Raw genomic sequence first — 13,148 nt, 5'->3', positions numbered from 1 at the left:
ATGCATCACTTCCCATACTGTTCCAGATCAGGTATACGAGAACTGCAGCTGGGGGGTGAGGGTGGAATAAAGAGGACAAAAATGCAAAAATTGCCTTTCCATTTAGGTGACAGAAGCTTCTACTATGTTAAAGAGCCTTATGTCAATGGAGGGACACCACTGGATACACGCTTATAATCTAGCCAGAATTTTAAAATAAAGCCAGCTTTAAAAGGCAGCAGTAGTAAGCCATCCTTTAACAGGAGATGACAACATTAAATTTTACAGTTTTACAAGAGGTTATGAGTAATGAAGCCAGTTGGGTCAGCTGGGGGAGGCAGCCCTGGAACGCAGGTGCTACTATGGAAAATGTGTATCCATCAATTTAGCTTCGGATGGAGATGGGACGCACAACAGAGATTTATCAGTATACCTTAACAGGCAAAATCACATGGCAGCAAGTGGTCCTTCAGCTATCTTCGGCCAAGCCATTTACAATTTGAAAAGTCATTGCCAGCACCAACATCTCAAAAGCAAAAGTCTGAATATCGTCCTCTGAACTACTGGCCTACAATAGCAGCCTAGCAGCAGTATTCTACTAATTGCAACATCCAAACATGCTTTAGAAGCAGCTCCACATCGAATACGTTTCAAAAATTCTATTGGAAGGGCAGGATATAAATCTAATAAATAAATAAATAATTCAACAAGGATGCAGCCAAAGTGTGTATGATACCGATAGAAAGGCTGCAGTTGGTGCACCAACCAAAGCTAAATAAAAGCACATCTGGCAACAGCAGCAACCTAACCCTTCAGGAGCAATAATGAGTCCCAAAACACCCCCAGACCGTGAATATATCATTCACCTGCCCTAGCAACCTCTCAGTATGAACTGCTTGTTATGCTATGTCACCAAGATATCATTTTTGAGGTCATTTTTGTTAGATATTCATCCATTCGAAATTACAGCAAAACTGTATTCATCTAGGCACCAGGAAGGGTTTTGTGGAAATATAAAAAATACAGGACCTAAAATCACAGTAAAAGCAGATATTCCTTTTGGTTGTGAAAACTGTTATCTTAATTTATATTTGTCAAGTTCTAACCTCAAGAAAAGATAGGAGAAAGGGCTATGCAGGCGAAGAAGTAAAGTGATGTAGTAATGCATGGCAGTTTGAGCAGGCACAGCTTCTTCGTTGATTTGTAACACATTGATTGTCTGCCAGTACTAAACTGATTAAGCATGCTTTGCCATTGTAGAGACAGCAGTAGGTAAGTATATTAAGAAACTGCAGCACGTCAGTAAGATTTTGATATGCAACACCTGGTTTCCAGTGGTGGCTATTAACATTTTCTGAACATGTTAGATTAATGAAATTTAAACAGAACAGAAGTGTATCAAGAGTTTTTTTCAGTGATATAGCAAAAGTTCCTTTGAAACACTCTTCAAACAAAAGTTTAGTGTTCTACTTTGTGATGCTAATATTCCAGCACCAATCTGATTGTGCTGACATATACAGTATATTCATCAGATTTACAGCGCTACTTTTTAAGAAGCAGCCACTGTGCTTGCTCTATAAAAGATGGCATATTTATCTTGATGTTCAAGAAACACATTTACCTTTTTGCATATTTCTGTTTTATGTACATTATAACTGCTTCATCTGATGGAAGTGAACATAAACTTGGAAGGGTGAAAAATTTACAGTACATAAGCAAAATAGAATAAAAATCCTCAAGGACTTGCAGTGCAATCCTATGCATGTTACTAGAACATGGGGCTATCCAATGAAGCTGAATGTTGGCAGAGTCAGGACAGGAAATACTTCTTCATACAGCACATAGCTAAACTATGGAATTCACTCCCGCAAGATGTAGTGATGGCGGCTAACTGGGACAGCATTAAAAGATGATTAGACAGATTCACAGAGGATAAGGGTATCGATGGCTATTTGCCAGGACACCCATGTTCTACCTCCACTATAGTATGCCTCTATATACCAATTGATTGGATGAAAAGTTGGAAAAATGCTACTGCACTCAGGTCCTGCTCCAGGGCTGTGGAATCCGTATGTCAAACCTTTGACTCTGACTCCGACTCCTCTATTTTTCTACTGTCCGACTCCTTCATAAATGCCAAATGTATATTAATTTTTCTACTGTCTGACTCCGACTCCTTCTTAAATGGCAAATGTATATTAATGTATTAATATTAATAAATTAATATTAATAATAAAATATTAATTTTATTTTTAAGTCGGAGTCAGTACATTTCTACCGACTCTGACTCCGACTCCACCCAAAATTGCTTCCGACTCCGACTCCACAACTCTGACTCTGACTCCACAGCCCTGTCCTGCTTGCAGGCTTTCCCATTGGCATCAGGATAGCTGCTGTGAGAACAGAATGCTGGACTAGATAGGCCTTTGGTCTGATGCAGCAGGGCTCTTTCTAGGTTTCTATGTTAAGTCCCCTATGATCAATGGGACTTACCCCAATAAATGAATTTAGGATTGCATCCTTACTAATTGAAGGCAATACTTGTGCTACTTTTATACAAGATATAACAAATAGAAATAATAACTGCATGTACACAAGCTTTACCAGGTTCACAATTATTAAATTTGTACAAGCCAAACCTGCAACAAAGTGTTGCAGTATCTTTGTAATTAACAATTTGTAATTGTTAAATACTGTAACACTGCAATCTAAACCACAGCTGTGGAGCAGAGGTGTTTAACAGAAGGGAGGAGTCATCATCGCATCAGTAGCTCTCTTGCTCATACCGGCTGGTGCAGATGGTGGTAGAGGGATGGCAGGCAAATTGCTGTATCAGCCTAGAGCTGGAGCAGCGATCAGCCTTTACAGTGAAATGACAACAGCTGGGTCAGCTCAGGAGCCAATGAATCCTGGCTGGGTCAGCTCTTCCCCAGAACATTCTGTTTGGGGTGTTCCATCTGCCCACATGTTCAACAGATGGAATGGGGGATTCTGCTGATTGCATTCCACAAGTGGCAGCCAGCAGGGCTTGACAGAAGGACACCTCTGCCCAATCCAAACCCCTCCCTAGCTCAGTGCAAATGGGCATTGGATTACAGCCTACGTGGTGTATTAATTGATTTTAGGGCAATGTCTTCACAAGGCACGTTCCAACCATAGATAAAAATATATCAATACAAATAGAAGACAAAATTAAATATGTAAAGCTAGCATAATGGAAATTAAGCCAAAGAGGCTTAATCATTTTTTAAAAATTCAATCAGGGAAAGCTAAGCAAAACAAAATCTTTACAGCCCATTTAAAAACAACCAAACAGGTGCCTGAAAAAGACCTCTGATGAGGAAATTCCACAGATGTAGGATACCACATAAAAGGCTCTGTCTCTGGTGGCTACTAGCCTGATACTTACTTGAGGACCAGAAACCAGAACCTTTGAGGCTAATTTTTTATTTATTTTATTTTATTTATTTCAATTTATATACCACCCTTAGCAGAATAGCTCTCAGGGCGGTGAACAAACAAGATAAAATACAATATATCATAATAAAAATCATAAAACATATACAAACAACAAAAAACACTACAAAAGCACAATACGACAAAAATTAAAAAATACAGATTAAAAGATTAAAATGGTTAAGAAAATTAAAATGCCTGGGAGCATAAAAAGGTCTTTACCTGGCGCCGAAAAGATAGAAGTGTAGGCGCCAGGCGTACCTCTTCGGGGAGGCTGTTCCACAACTCAGGGGCCACCACAGAAAAGGCCCTAGATCTAGTAACCACCCTCCGGGCTTCCCGATGGGTTGGTACCCGGAGGAGGGCCTTAGATTCTGAACGAAGTGAACGGGTAGGTTCGTATCGAGAGAGGCGTTCCACAAGGTATTGAGGTCCCACGCCGTGTAAGGCTTTATAGGTAAGAACCAGCACCTTGAATCTCGCCCGGAAGCAAATAGGAAGCCAGTGCAGATGCGCCAAGACAGGTGTTATATGCGAAGACCGACTGGTCCTCGTCAGTAGTCTGGCAGCTGCGTTCTGCACCAGCTGAAGCTTCCGAATTGTCTTCAAGGGCAGCCCTACGTAGAGCGCATTACAGTAATCCAATCTTGAAGTTACCGGAGTGTGAACAACGGAGGCGAGGTCATCCCTGTCCAGATAGGGGCGTAGTTGGGCTACCAGACGAAGATGGTAAAACGCATTCCGTGCCACCGAGGCCACTTGGGCCTCGAGAGACAGGGAAGAGTCGAGAAGAACCCCCAAACTACGTATCTAATCTTTAGACCTGGGCAAGTTCATGAGCGATCCTTCAAATAATCTGATCCCAAACTATTTAACCCTAAAAGGGTCAAAACCAGGTCAAAACTTAAACTGAGGTCAGTAACAAACAAAGTGACACAAGTGATGCAAGACTGATGGCATGAGCAATCTAACTCCTGTTGGCAACCGGACAGCCATGTTTTTACCAACTAGAGTTTCCAAACTGTCTTTAAAGGCAGCCCCATGTAGAGAACATTACAGTTGTCTAGTTTGGATAGAACCAGCATGCTAAAGTAACATAGGCCAGGTCTACTGTCTCCAGATAGGCACACAACTGGCATACCAGCATAAACCAGAAAAAGGCATTTGTCACTGATGTTGCCTACATCTTCATATATACCAACAGATGCAGGAGAACATCAAAGCTGCATACTTGATTCTTCAGAGGGGACGCACGCCATCCACAACAGGTTACAAACTTCCATCTTGATAGGCGGCCTTACAAAACAACAATACTTTTATCTTATCTAAATTAAGATTAATCTTATTTATGCTCATCTAAATCAAACAGTCCCCAGACACAAAGTCTTCAATGCCTCCCTGGTTTAGTTGACTGAAAAGAGAGGTGGAGTCACGTGCCATCCACACACTGATTACATTTCAACCCAAGCCTCTGGATAACCTCTCCCAGTGGTTGTAAGCAAATGTTTAAAAGCATATGGGCCAAGATGCAACCCTAGTGCAGAGGTCAAGCCACAATTTCTATGTTTTTTTTCTGTATTACAAGTCTTTTACTCTTTCAGGTTTTATGTTCATTGCTATCCCATGAAGTGGCAATAATGTACATTTATTTATTTATTTATTTATTTATTTATTTATTATACTTGTATACCGCCCCATAGCCGAAGCTCTCTGGGTGGTTTACAGTAACTAAAACAAATGCAATTTAAAATACATCTTTTTAAAAAACAATTTAAAACACAATTATTTGTCAGCATTTCTTTATCTTTCACTCCAAAGCTGAAGTGTCTTCCCCTGTACTGTGATCCACCTGCTAGTAATTTGCAGAGCTTCTGGCATAAATTAAGCTTTTCTACCGTTGCAGTCTGTATTAGTTAACATGGCATCTTAAATAGCCCAGCAGAAAACAGAAACATGCAGAGATAAAAGTTTAGGATTAGTATCAAGATCAAAATTGCATCTTTATAGAGCAAACATAATGGATGCTTCTTTAAAATTATAAATCTAGATCTGATGCATATGTTGTTTAAATGAATGGCCATTATTAAAAAAAATAACCATTATTAAAAAAAACTAGCAACATCAAAAAATATAAACATCAACAAAGAAAAATGAACTTTGGGAAACTATTTAAATTAATTGATCAAAGCGCAGCCTCTAAAAACCATCTGGGCCCATTAAAAAAGACAGGACTATCTCCTCAAAAAATTGAAGAAAAACAACTCTTGGGTATTAAGCCAGCAAAAAGAAACCTCGGGACCCCTGAACTGACGACGGAAATATCAAACCTTCAGGATGAAGCCCTACCATCGAGAATGGATTCTCCCAATATACCTTTGACTTTGCAGAGTAATACTCAAAAAGAAGTGGAGAATTGTCAAGACCCATGGTCTGAAATATTGCTGAAACAGCCATTACAGCCATCTTCCAACAAAAGCTCCTGGTTCATAACTTTGGAACCATCGTATCTAGTGTTTATAAATTTTCCAAAACCGACGGGTTTTTTAAAACAACACGATCGTATTCTTCATATTTGCAATTTCCTAAAGCCAGTGATAATGTTGTCTCCATCCGATGTGCAACAGGTACAATACTTGTACTATAATAGTCAAAATGCTCGTGCCATAGTCGAATTTTCTTCTCAATCTACTGTTCAAAAACTGTTAAAGTTTAGACCCTTTTTTTCTAGTCTAAATATTAATATAAGTAGATATTTTGTTAACAAAGCTTTACCTATACCACTGGCAGTGAAGTTCTCCAAAGTCGGAAATTTGAAACAACCACTGAATGACTTGTTGTCACTTAGCCAACCACTTATAGATCTTAAATCAGATCCGTTGGCCCAATTGCAAATTCCTGATCCTCTAGCGCCAATACAGGTTAATAATAATAATTTTACCTTGGAAGAATTAACGTTAATAAATACTTTTGGCACACTGTCAGAAACAGCCCAAAATGAGATATTGGCAAGACTGGATTGCCTAAAAACGCATCTTGATACAATCAAAAATTCAAAATTAGGTCTTAATAGACCAGAAATGGCAAACCCTATGACAACTAAGACTATTGAGCCCATTGAACCATTGGCTAACATACTTAAGACCACTGAGCTCAAGGAAATTTGTACGCTGGGAACTTATAAAGATTTAAACAGGGAATCAGGTGTCACGAGCACTCGCAGACAGCTGAGTGTTGAGATTAACATGATCAATGTTCCCTCTATCCCCACGGAAGAAAATAATCAAGGGGAAATTTCCCCCCGCTATAAACTTGCCAAACAGGCGAAAATTGACCCTCCGGGGAGGTGGGAAAGAATGCGTGTTTTGGAGGCGACTGAATTAGGGTCTCCGCCTAATATCTTAGAGCCCAGGGAAATAGAATCTCAGGAGGTCAAACAAAAAAAGGACGACAAAACTGCAAAATTGTCTAGATGTAAAAGTAAGCTTTTGCATCAATCTAGAATTTCACCAACCCCTAATGGATGTATAGTCAGTACAGGTCCGTTTGATGAGATCTCAGCTGTATGACGGATACCATTGTTATCATGGAATATCAATGGATGGACCAACAAATGTGAGGATCCTGATTTCCTGATTTTTATAACTAAATTTAAAATTATTTGTTTTCAGGAAACATGGACTGCTTCCTCAAAGACCCCGCATCTATCTGGTTACTGTTCTTTTTCAAGCCCAGCAATAAAGTCTCTGGGCAGAGGCCGCCCCAAAGGGGGCCTCTTAACTTTGATATCAAATAACAGCTCACTAGTGGCTGATCTTTTACCATCTGTACATCCTCAATCGTTCCTGGTACTCAGAATAAGAGGTATAGGAGAGAAGGCTCTAATATATATAAATATCTACATCCCCCCTTTTCGAACTTCAGCTGTAGATGCCATAAAAACATGGGATATGCTGGATGAAATGCTCAAGCATTACGAAAAGCAATAACCAAATGACAAACTGCTATTGTGCGGAGATCTCAATGCCAGAATTGGGACCTCCGGGCAACATAATATTGATTCTTCTAATTGGGCCCCTTCCAGTCAGTATGAGTTTGAAAACCGAAACCTAAAAGATCATAAAATAAACAAACAGGGTTCTCTTTTGCTAGACTTAGTGGCATCACACGCATTGGAAATCTTACACGGTTCCGTAGCTGACCACTCTGCCGGTTCGTTCACTTACTGGTCCTCTTTCGGGGCAAGTGTAATCGATTATATAATTACATCTCAATCATTGTTACCTGATATTATCGATTTCAATGTACTTTGTAGGTCAGAGAGCGATCATTTTCCTTTGCAATTAATCCTGCTGTATCCTCTGCCCAATGCACCCTCAATTTCCCACCAGGTGAAATTCAGACCACTAAAAAGAGTTTGCTGGTCTGAAAAAAAGAGGGATCAGCTAACGCATAGTCTTTGGAGCCATCCTATTGAATCTATTCATCAGGGAATATTAAAAGATGCTCTAGACCCGATACTGGCTTTCCAAAATATTGCCTCTTTACTTAAACCAATACTGACACAGAAGGTGGAGGCAATAAATAGGACCCAAATTTCTCTCAAATGGTTTGACTTGGAATGTAGATCAGCGAAAAGAAATCTTAGAACTCAACTTCGGCTAACTCTTAAACAGGATACTGACAAAACCCAGACTTTCATATTTAGAACAATGAAGGCGGCTTATAAAAATCTGTTGAGCCAAAAGAAACTGGATTTTGTAGTTTCTTGTTGGCAGAAGTTAGCCAACGCGGTCTCTTTAAACCAAGAGCGTCTATTCTGGAATATAGCTAAGCAGGGGATGGGTTTGTTAAACCAGAAAAAACTACCCCAAATATCAATTATGACTTGGTATTCTCACTTTCACAATTTGTACTCCTCTATATCATCTTCCCAGATTAATACTCTCGATTTGGATATTGGAAATCTTCATCACTGGCCCCCAGTTTCTGCGGATGATATTACATCATTAATACAATCGTTGAAACTTGGGAAAGCGCCAGGGGAAGATTTTTTACCCCCTGAAACTTTTAAATATTTCTCAGATTGGTGGGCTCCTTTATTAGCACGGTTATTCACCAGAATTAACAACACTGGTGTTATCCCTGATGGATGGAGATCTAGCATCATCGTTCCAATTTATAAAAAAAACGATCCTGCTGACCCGTCCAATTATTGTCCCATCAGTTTAATAAATGTGATAGCCAAGATGTACGGTAAATTCTTTCTCCAGAAACTAGAACAGTGGGCGGAAAAAAACCAGCTCATATCCCCTGAACAGATTGGATTCAGGAAAGGGTCTTCAGCGATAGACCATTGTCTCACATTATATTTTCTGGCAAAAAAGAATATTATGGGCCCAGTAAAACATCTTTATGCAGCTTTCGTAGACCTGGCTGCAGCATTCGATTCAGTGGATAGAAATACCTTATGGTTCAAACTATTTAACATGGGAATTGACCGACGGCTATTATTTCTTATAAGAGCCTTATATAATGATACTAATGCTCAGGTCAGGATTGACCAACAGGGAAACATGACCCCCCCGATAGTGGCAGAGAGGGGTGTCAGGCAGGGTTGCCCATTAGCTCCCTTATTATTCAATCTGTTCGTAAATAAAATAATTCTAAATCTTTCAGATCAGCAATACTTCCCTCCCTCTATCGGGCAAAGGAAGGTAGCTACATTATTCTATGCTGACGACATGGTTTTGCTCTCTTTGGCCCCTATTGGCATGAGAAAGATGATAAAAAGCCTACATGCTCTTTGCAAAACAGAAAGATTGAATATAAATTATGGAAAAACAAAAATTATGGTTTTCGGCAAAAGACCCGTGATTCATCGCTGGTCTCTGGAAAATCACAATCTAGAACAGTGCCGAAACTTTAAGTATCTGGGGGTGACCTTCTCAGACACCCTCTCCTGGAAACACCACCTTTACTCCATAAAGCAACTAGCAATAAAAACTGTGGGGGCAATCTTAAAATTCTACCGATCCCCCGGGGGCAACCTGATTCTGCCAGCCTTAAAGATATTCGAGGCCAAAGTAATTTCGCATGTTATATATGGCGCACCGGTCTGGGGATGGGAAGCTGCATCTATTACAACCCTAGAGACAATCCAGACAAACTTTCTTAGGCGCCTATTATTTCTCCCTCCTGGAACTTCTGCAGCTATGCTTCGGGCGGAGATCGGTATCCCTCCGCTCAGCGCCCACATACACCTAGCTCTTCTGAGATTTGCGAGAACCTTTACTGCGATACAAGGTAAAGAATTACTAAAATGTTGTTTTTGCCACCCCTTCTCAAACAAAATTTGGGGCAGCAAAATAGAAGAATTATTGCACAGATACTACCTAACTCCTCAGCAATTTTATACTATAGGCTCCAATAAGACGCTTCGAGAAACGATTTTTAACCATTGTAAATATTTAGACAGACTTACTTTACTTAATTCTCATGCAGCCCCATGGTATTGGAGATTTAAAACGGACCCTATTTGTTCCCAATATCTTCTGCACCCGCTTCACATTAATTTAAGACATGCATTCACTGCACTTCGATTTTTCACTCTTCCTAATGCTGACAGACTGGGCTCAATAGCAAACGTTCCTAAGAATTTGAGAAAATGAGTATGCGATTTAAATGTGAAGGAAGATCTCCTGCACATTTTGCTATATTGCCCAATATATTACAATCTTAGGCTTCACCTTTTGCAGGAATTGTTGGATGCAGATGGGTTGATTACGGATGAGGAAAAAATAGTCTTTTTAATGTCAGATAAAAAATTTTCAAATAACATGTAAGGTAGCTCTATTTGCTTTAATAGCTCAGAAACTGAGAGTTAAATTTATCGCAGAATCATCTTCCATAAATGCTACGAATATAATAAATGATAATATAAGAACATGGTTATTGTTATTTACTGACCTGCTGTTATAAACATTTTTAGCTTATTCCTTTTTTTTTTGCACACATATATACATATACATATGTAAGTATATTCATTGTATTTTTTGTATCGAATATTATATCTTTGTGTATATTGCGTTGGCCTATGGCCCTGCAATTAATAAACTATGCTATGCTATGCTATGCATTTGATTAAGCTGGTGCTGGAAGATTTGCATCACAAAGTAAATACATTATTCAAGAGATACTGTAAAAGTTTGCTATTGGCTCCCATTCCTTTTTTTCATAAAATATGAGAAGCTTAGACAATAGCTTTCTATTAAGACATCAACTAACCACATATATCTTAATAGAATGCAGAACTTACTTTGATTTCTTGGAAAATCTGTTTCTGTTTCCATAATTTTATCTGGAAGTTCTGACAGAATGTGTTTCCCCTCTTCAACACAAATACAAAACCTGTAAAAGAAAGACAAATGTAACTGGCAAAAACCACAATAATTAACTTTCATTTTTATTTCTAACTCTAGTTTCTAACTAAATTATCCTCAAAATCTAGAAGCCTCTTATTTTTAGCATGCATAGAACAGGGTGTTTTTTAAAAAAGATTTATTTCTCAAGTCATAGTGGAAGCTCACTCATATGTACTTCAAAGGTGCAATCGTGTTCCCATGGACATCAAACATAAAACTCGCAACAGGCTAGAGTAACTCATCTGTGCATCATTATGAAGTTCAAAGAGGTAGTGAAATTATTATTACTTATGCAGCTGGAGAAAGAACTTTAATACAGCCATAGAGTTTAAGTCTAAGTCACACATTAGGAATACATAACAGACACTAATTCAATAGAATTTAAGAGATTCAATCAACTGCTACACCTGTCAAATAGTTCACAAAAACACTGATGTCAAGACTTCTGTCTGGATACGATGATCGAGGTGAACATTAATTACAGAGGACTCTAGCTGGAACTAAACTCATCCCTAAAAACCAAAATTCAACTACACACATAAGAAACCTCTCCACGTACAAACACCTTTAATCCCATTGCATCCCACTCATCACTGACAATTCCCCAAGGCGTATCTTTCTCCCTACAATCCTACTTCAGTCTCCTGCTCTCAGACTCCAAGTGATCCCTTCCTCCTTCAAACCCTTAACACGCGTCCTGAAAATACAGAATCACTTATTTGGGAGAGGCCCGGCAGAGCTTGGAAAAGTTACTTTTTTGAACTACAACTCCCATCAGCCCCAGCCAGCATGGCCACTGGATTGGGCTGATGGGAGTTGTAGTTCAAAAAAGTAACTTTTCCAAGCTCTGAAATAAGACTAAAAACCCAGTTTAGAAACATCCTCCCTGAAAAGCAGCATGCTGCTGCTCGTGGTACTTTACAAGAGCACTGAATATGAACATCTGAGATCAGGAGTGATCAGGAGGTCTACCCTGCCATTTCTCCATCTCCACTGCCTTTGACCAGCAAATGACTGGCATAGGTAAGGAGGGGGCACATACTTCTATGTCCAGGCTCCCCCCTAGAATAACTGACAGACGGTCACCAATTGACGTGGAGCCAGTTCAACATACACCAATGTTCTGCCGCTTAATGGGGTAGATGCCAAGCCACAGAACTTTAATTTTCTATATAAAACTTAAAATAGCTTATGCAAATGGGCCATAGATTAATATATTTTATACATTTTCTTCTGTTTTATTTTTTATGTAAACTGCCTTGGGAGCAAAGCTAAAAGTAAACCAAAGTCTATAATTTACCTGCGAGCAAATCCAATTGAACACACTGAATATTTAGGGCCACTCCAGACATTCTTTTTATTACACATTCATTATTATTTGTGCTCACAATACTGTTGGGATGATCATACACAATCCCTCTTTCAACACTATTTGTGCCTGCAACAGTTTTTTTTTTTGAGGGGGGGATACTGTCTCATTTCCAATTGGTGCATGACCCATAACTTTCTGCTGATATCCCATAGCCTTTCATACCACAAATTTATTTATTTATTCATTCATTACATTTATATACCGCCCCATAGCCGAAGCTCTCTGGGCAGTTTACAGCATTTAAAAACATTAAAAACAAATATACAAATTTTAAAACACAAAAACAATTTAAAAACACAATTAATTTTTTTTTAAAATAATGTTCTGGATTTTTTTTTGGTCCCGCTGTTGTTGTGCTATAGCTTCTCCAGGCAGCAATAACATGGTAGCATTAGGGAGGCATCACACAACCACTAATAAAGCAGAATAAACCCACCACTAAATTAACACACTATTGCTGCATCAAGAACATGTTGCAGCATATACCTGCAACAAAACATCAGTGTGAAGGGGCTCTCGCTGCCTTTCCTAACTTTTGGGTCCCCAGATGTTGCTGGACTGCAGTTCCAATCATTCCTATTGGCCATTCCGTCTAGAGCTGATGAGAGTTGTCCAGCAACATCTGGGGTCTCAAAGGTTGGGAAAGGTAAAATACACATGCATAGGATCAGGCTGTAAATCTTGGAGCTGTCTAGAGTGGTAAGTTTTCCCCGGCATAAGCCTATCGGACAGAGATGGGCAATGGGAAGCGTCAACTGAAGAAAGATGCCTCTTCCAAGCTTTTATATTATACACACGTTTCTTTCAGATGACGTCGTCTGTGGCACATCATGTTGCCCTTTCCTCCGCTGCTCCTCAAAAAACAAACACAGAACTCACTCACTCACTCTCGCACACACTAAACCTCTGGACAGATTGTT

The 13,148-nt window shown here is 39.3% G+C and overlaps 1 protein-coding gene across 4 annotated transcripts in view; it reads right to left on the bottom strand.

Annotated features, from left to right (window-relative positions):
- SCLT1 (sodium channel and clathrin linker 1) overlaps positions 1 to 13,148 on the bottom strand; it is a 93,413-nt gene that overhangs the window by 79,878 nt on the left and 387 nt on the right. For 3 of the 4 annotated variants that reach the window (XM_061585042.1, XM_061585043.1, XM_061585046.1), the window contains exon 2: positions 10,751 to 10,842. In XM_061585042.1, coding sequence (XP_061441026.1) covers positions 10,751 to 10,842 — 92 coding nt within the window. Of the gene's footprint in view, positions 1 to 10,750; positions 10,843 to 13,025; positions 13,141 to 13,148 lie in introns of those variants that run through there. The other variant, XM_061585044.1, reaches the window with a different exon arrangement.

Source organism: Rhineura floridana, chromosome 9, assembly GCF_030035675.1.
Source record: "Rhineura floridana isolate rRhiFlo1 chromosome 9, rRhiFlo1.hap2, whole genome shotgun sequence".
Lineage (NCBI taxonomy): Eukaryota > Metazoa > Chordata > Lepidosauria > Squamata > Rhineuridae > Rhineura > Rhineura floridana.
The sequence above is the reverse complement of the archived record's forward strand: the minus strand, read 5'-3'. Positions and strand labels throughout refer to the sequence as shown.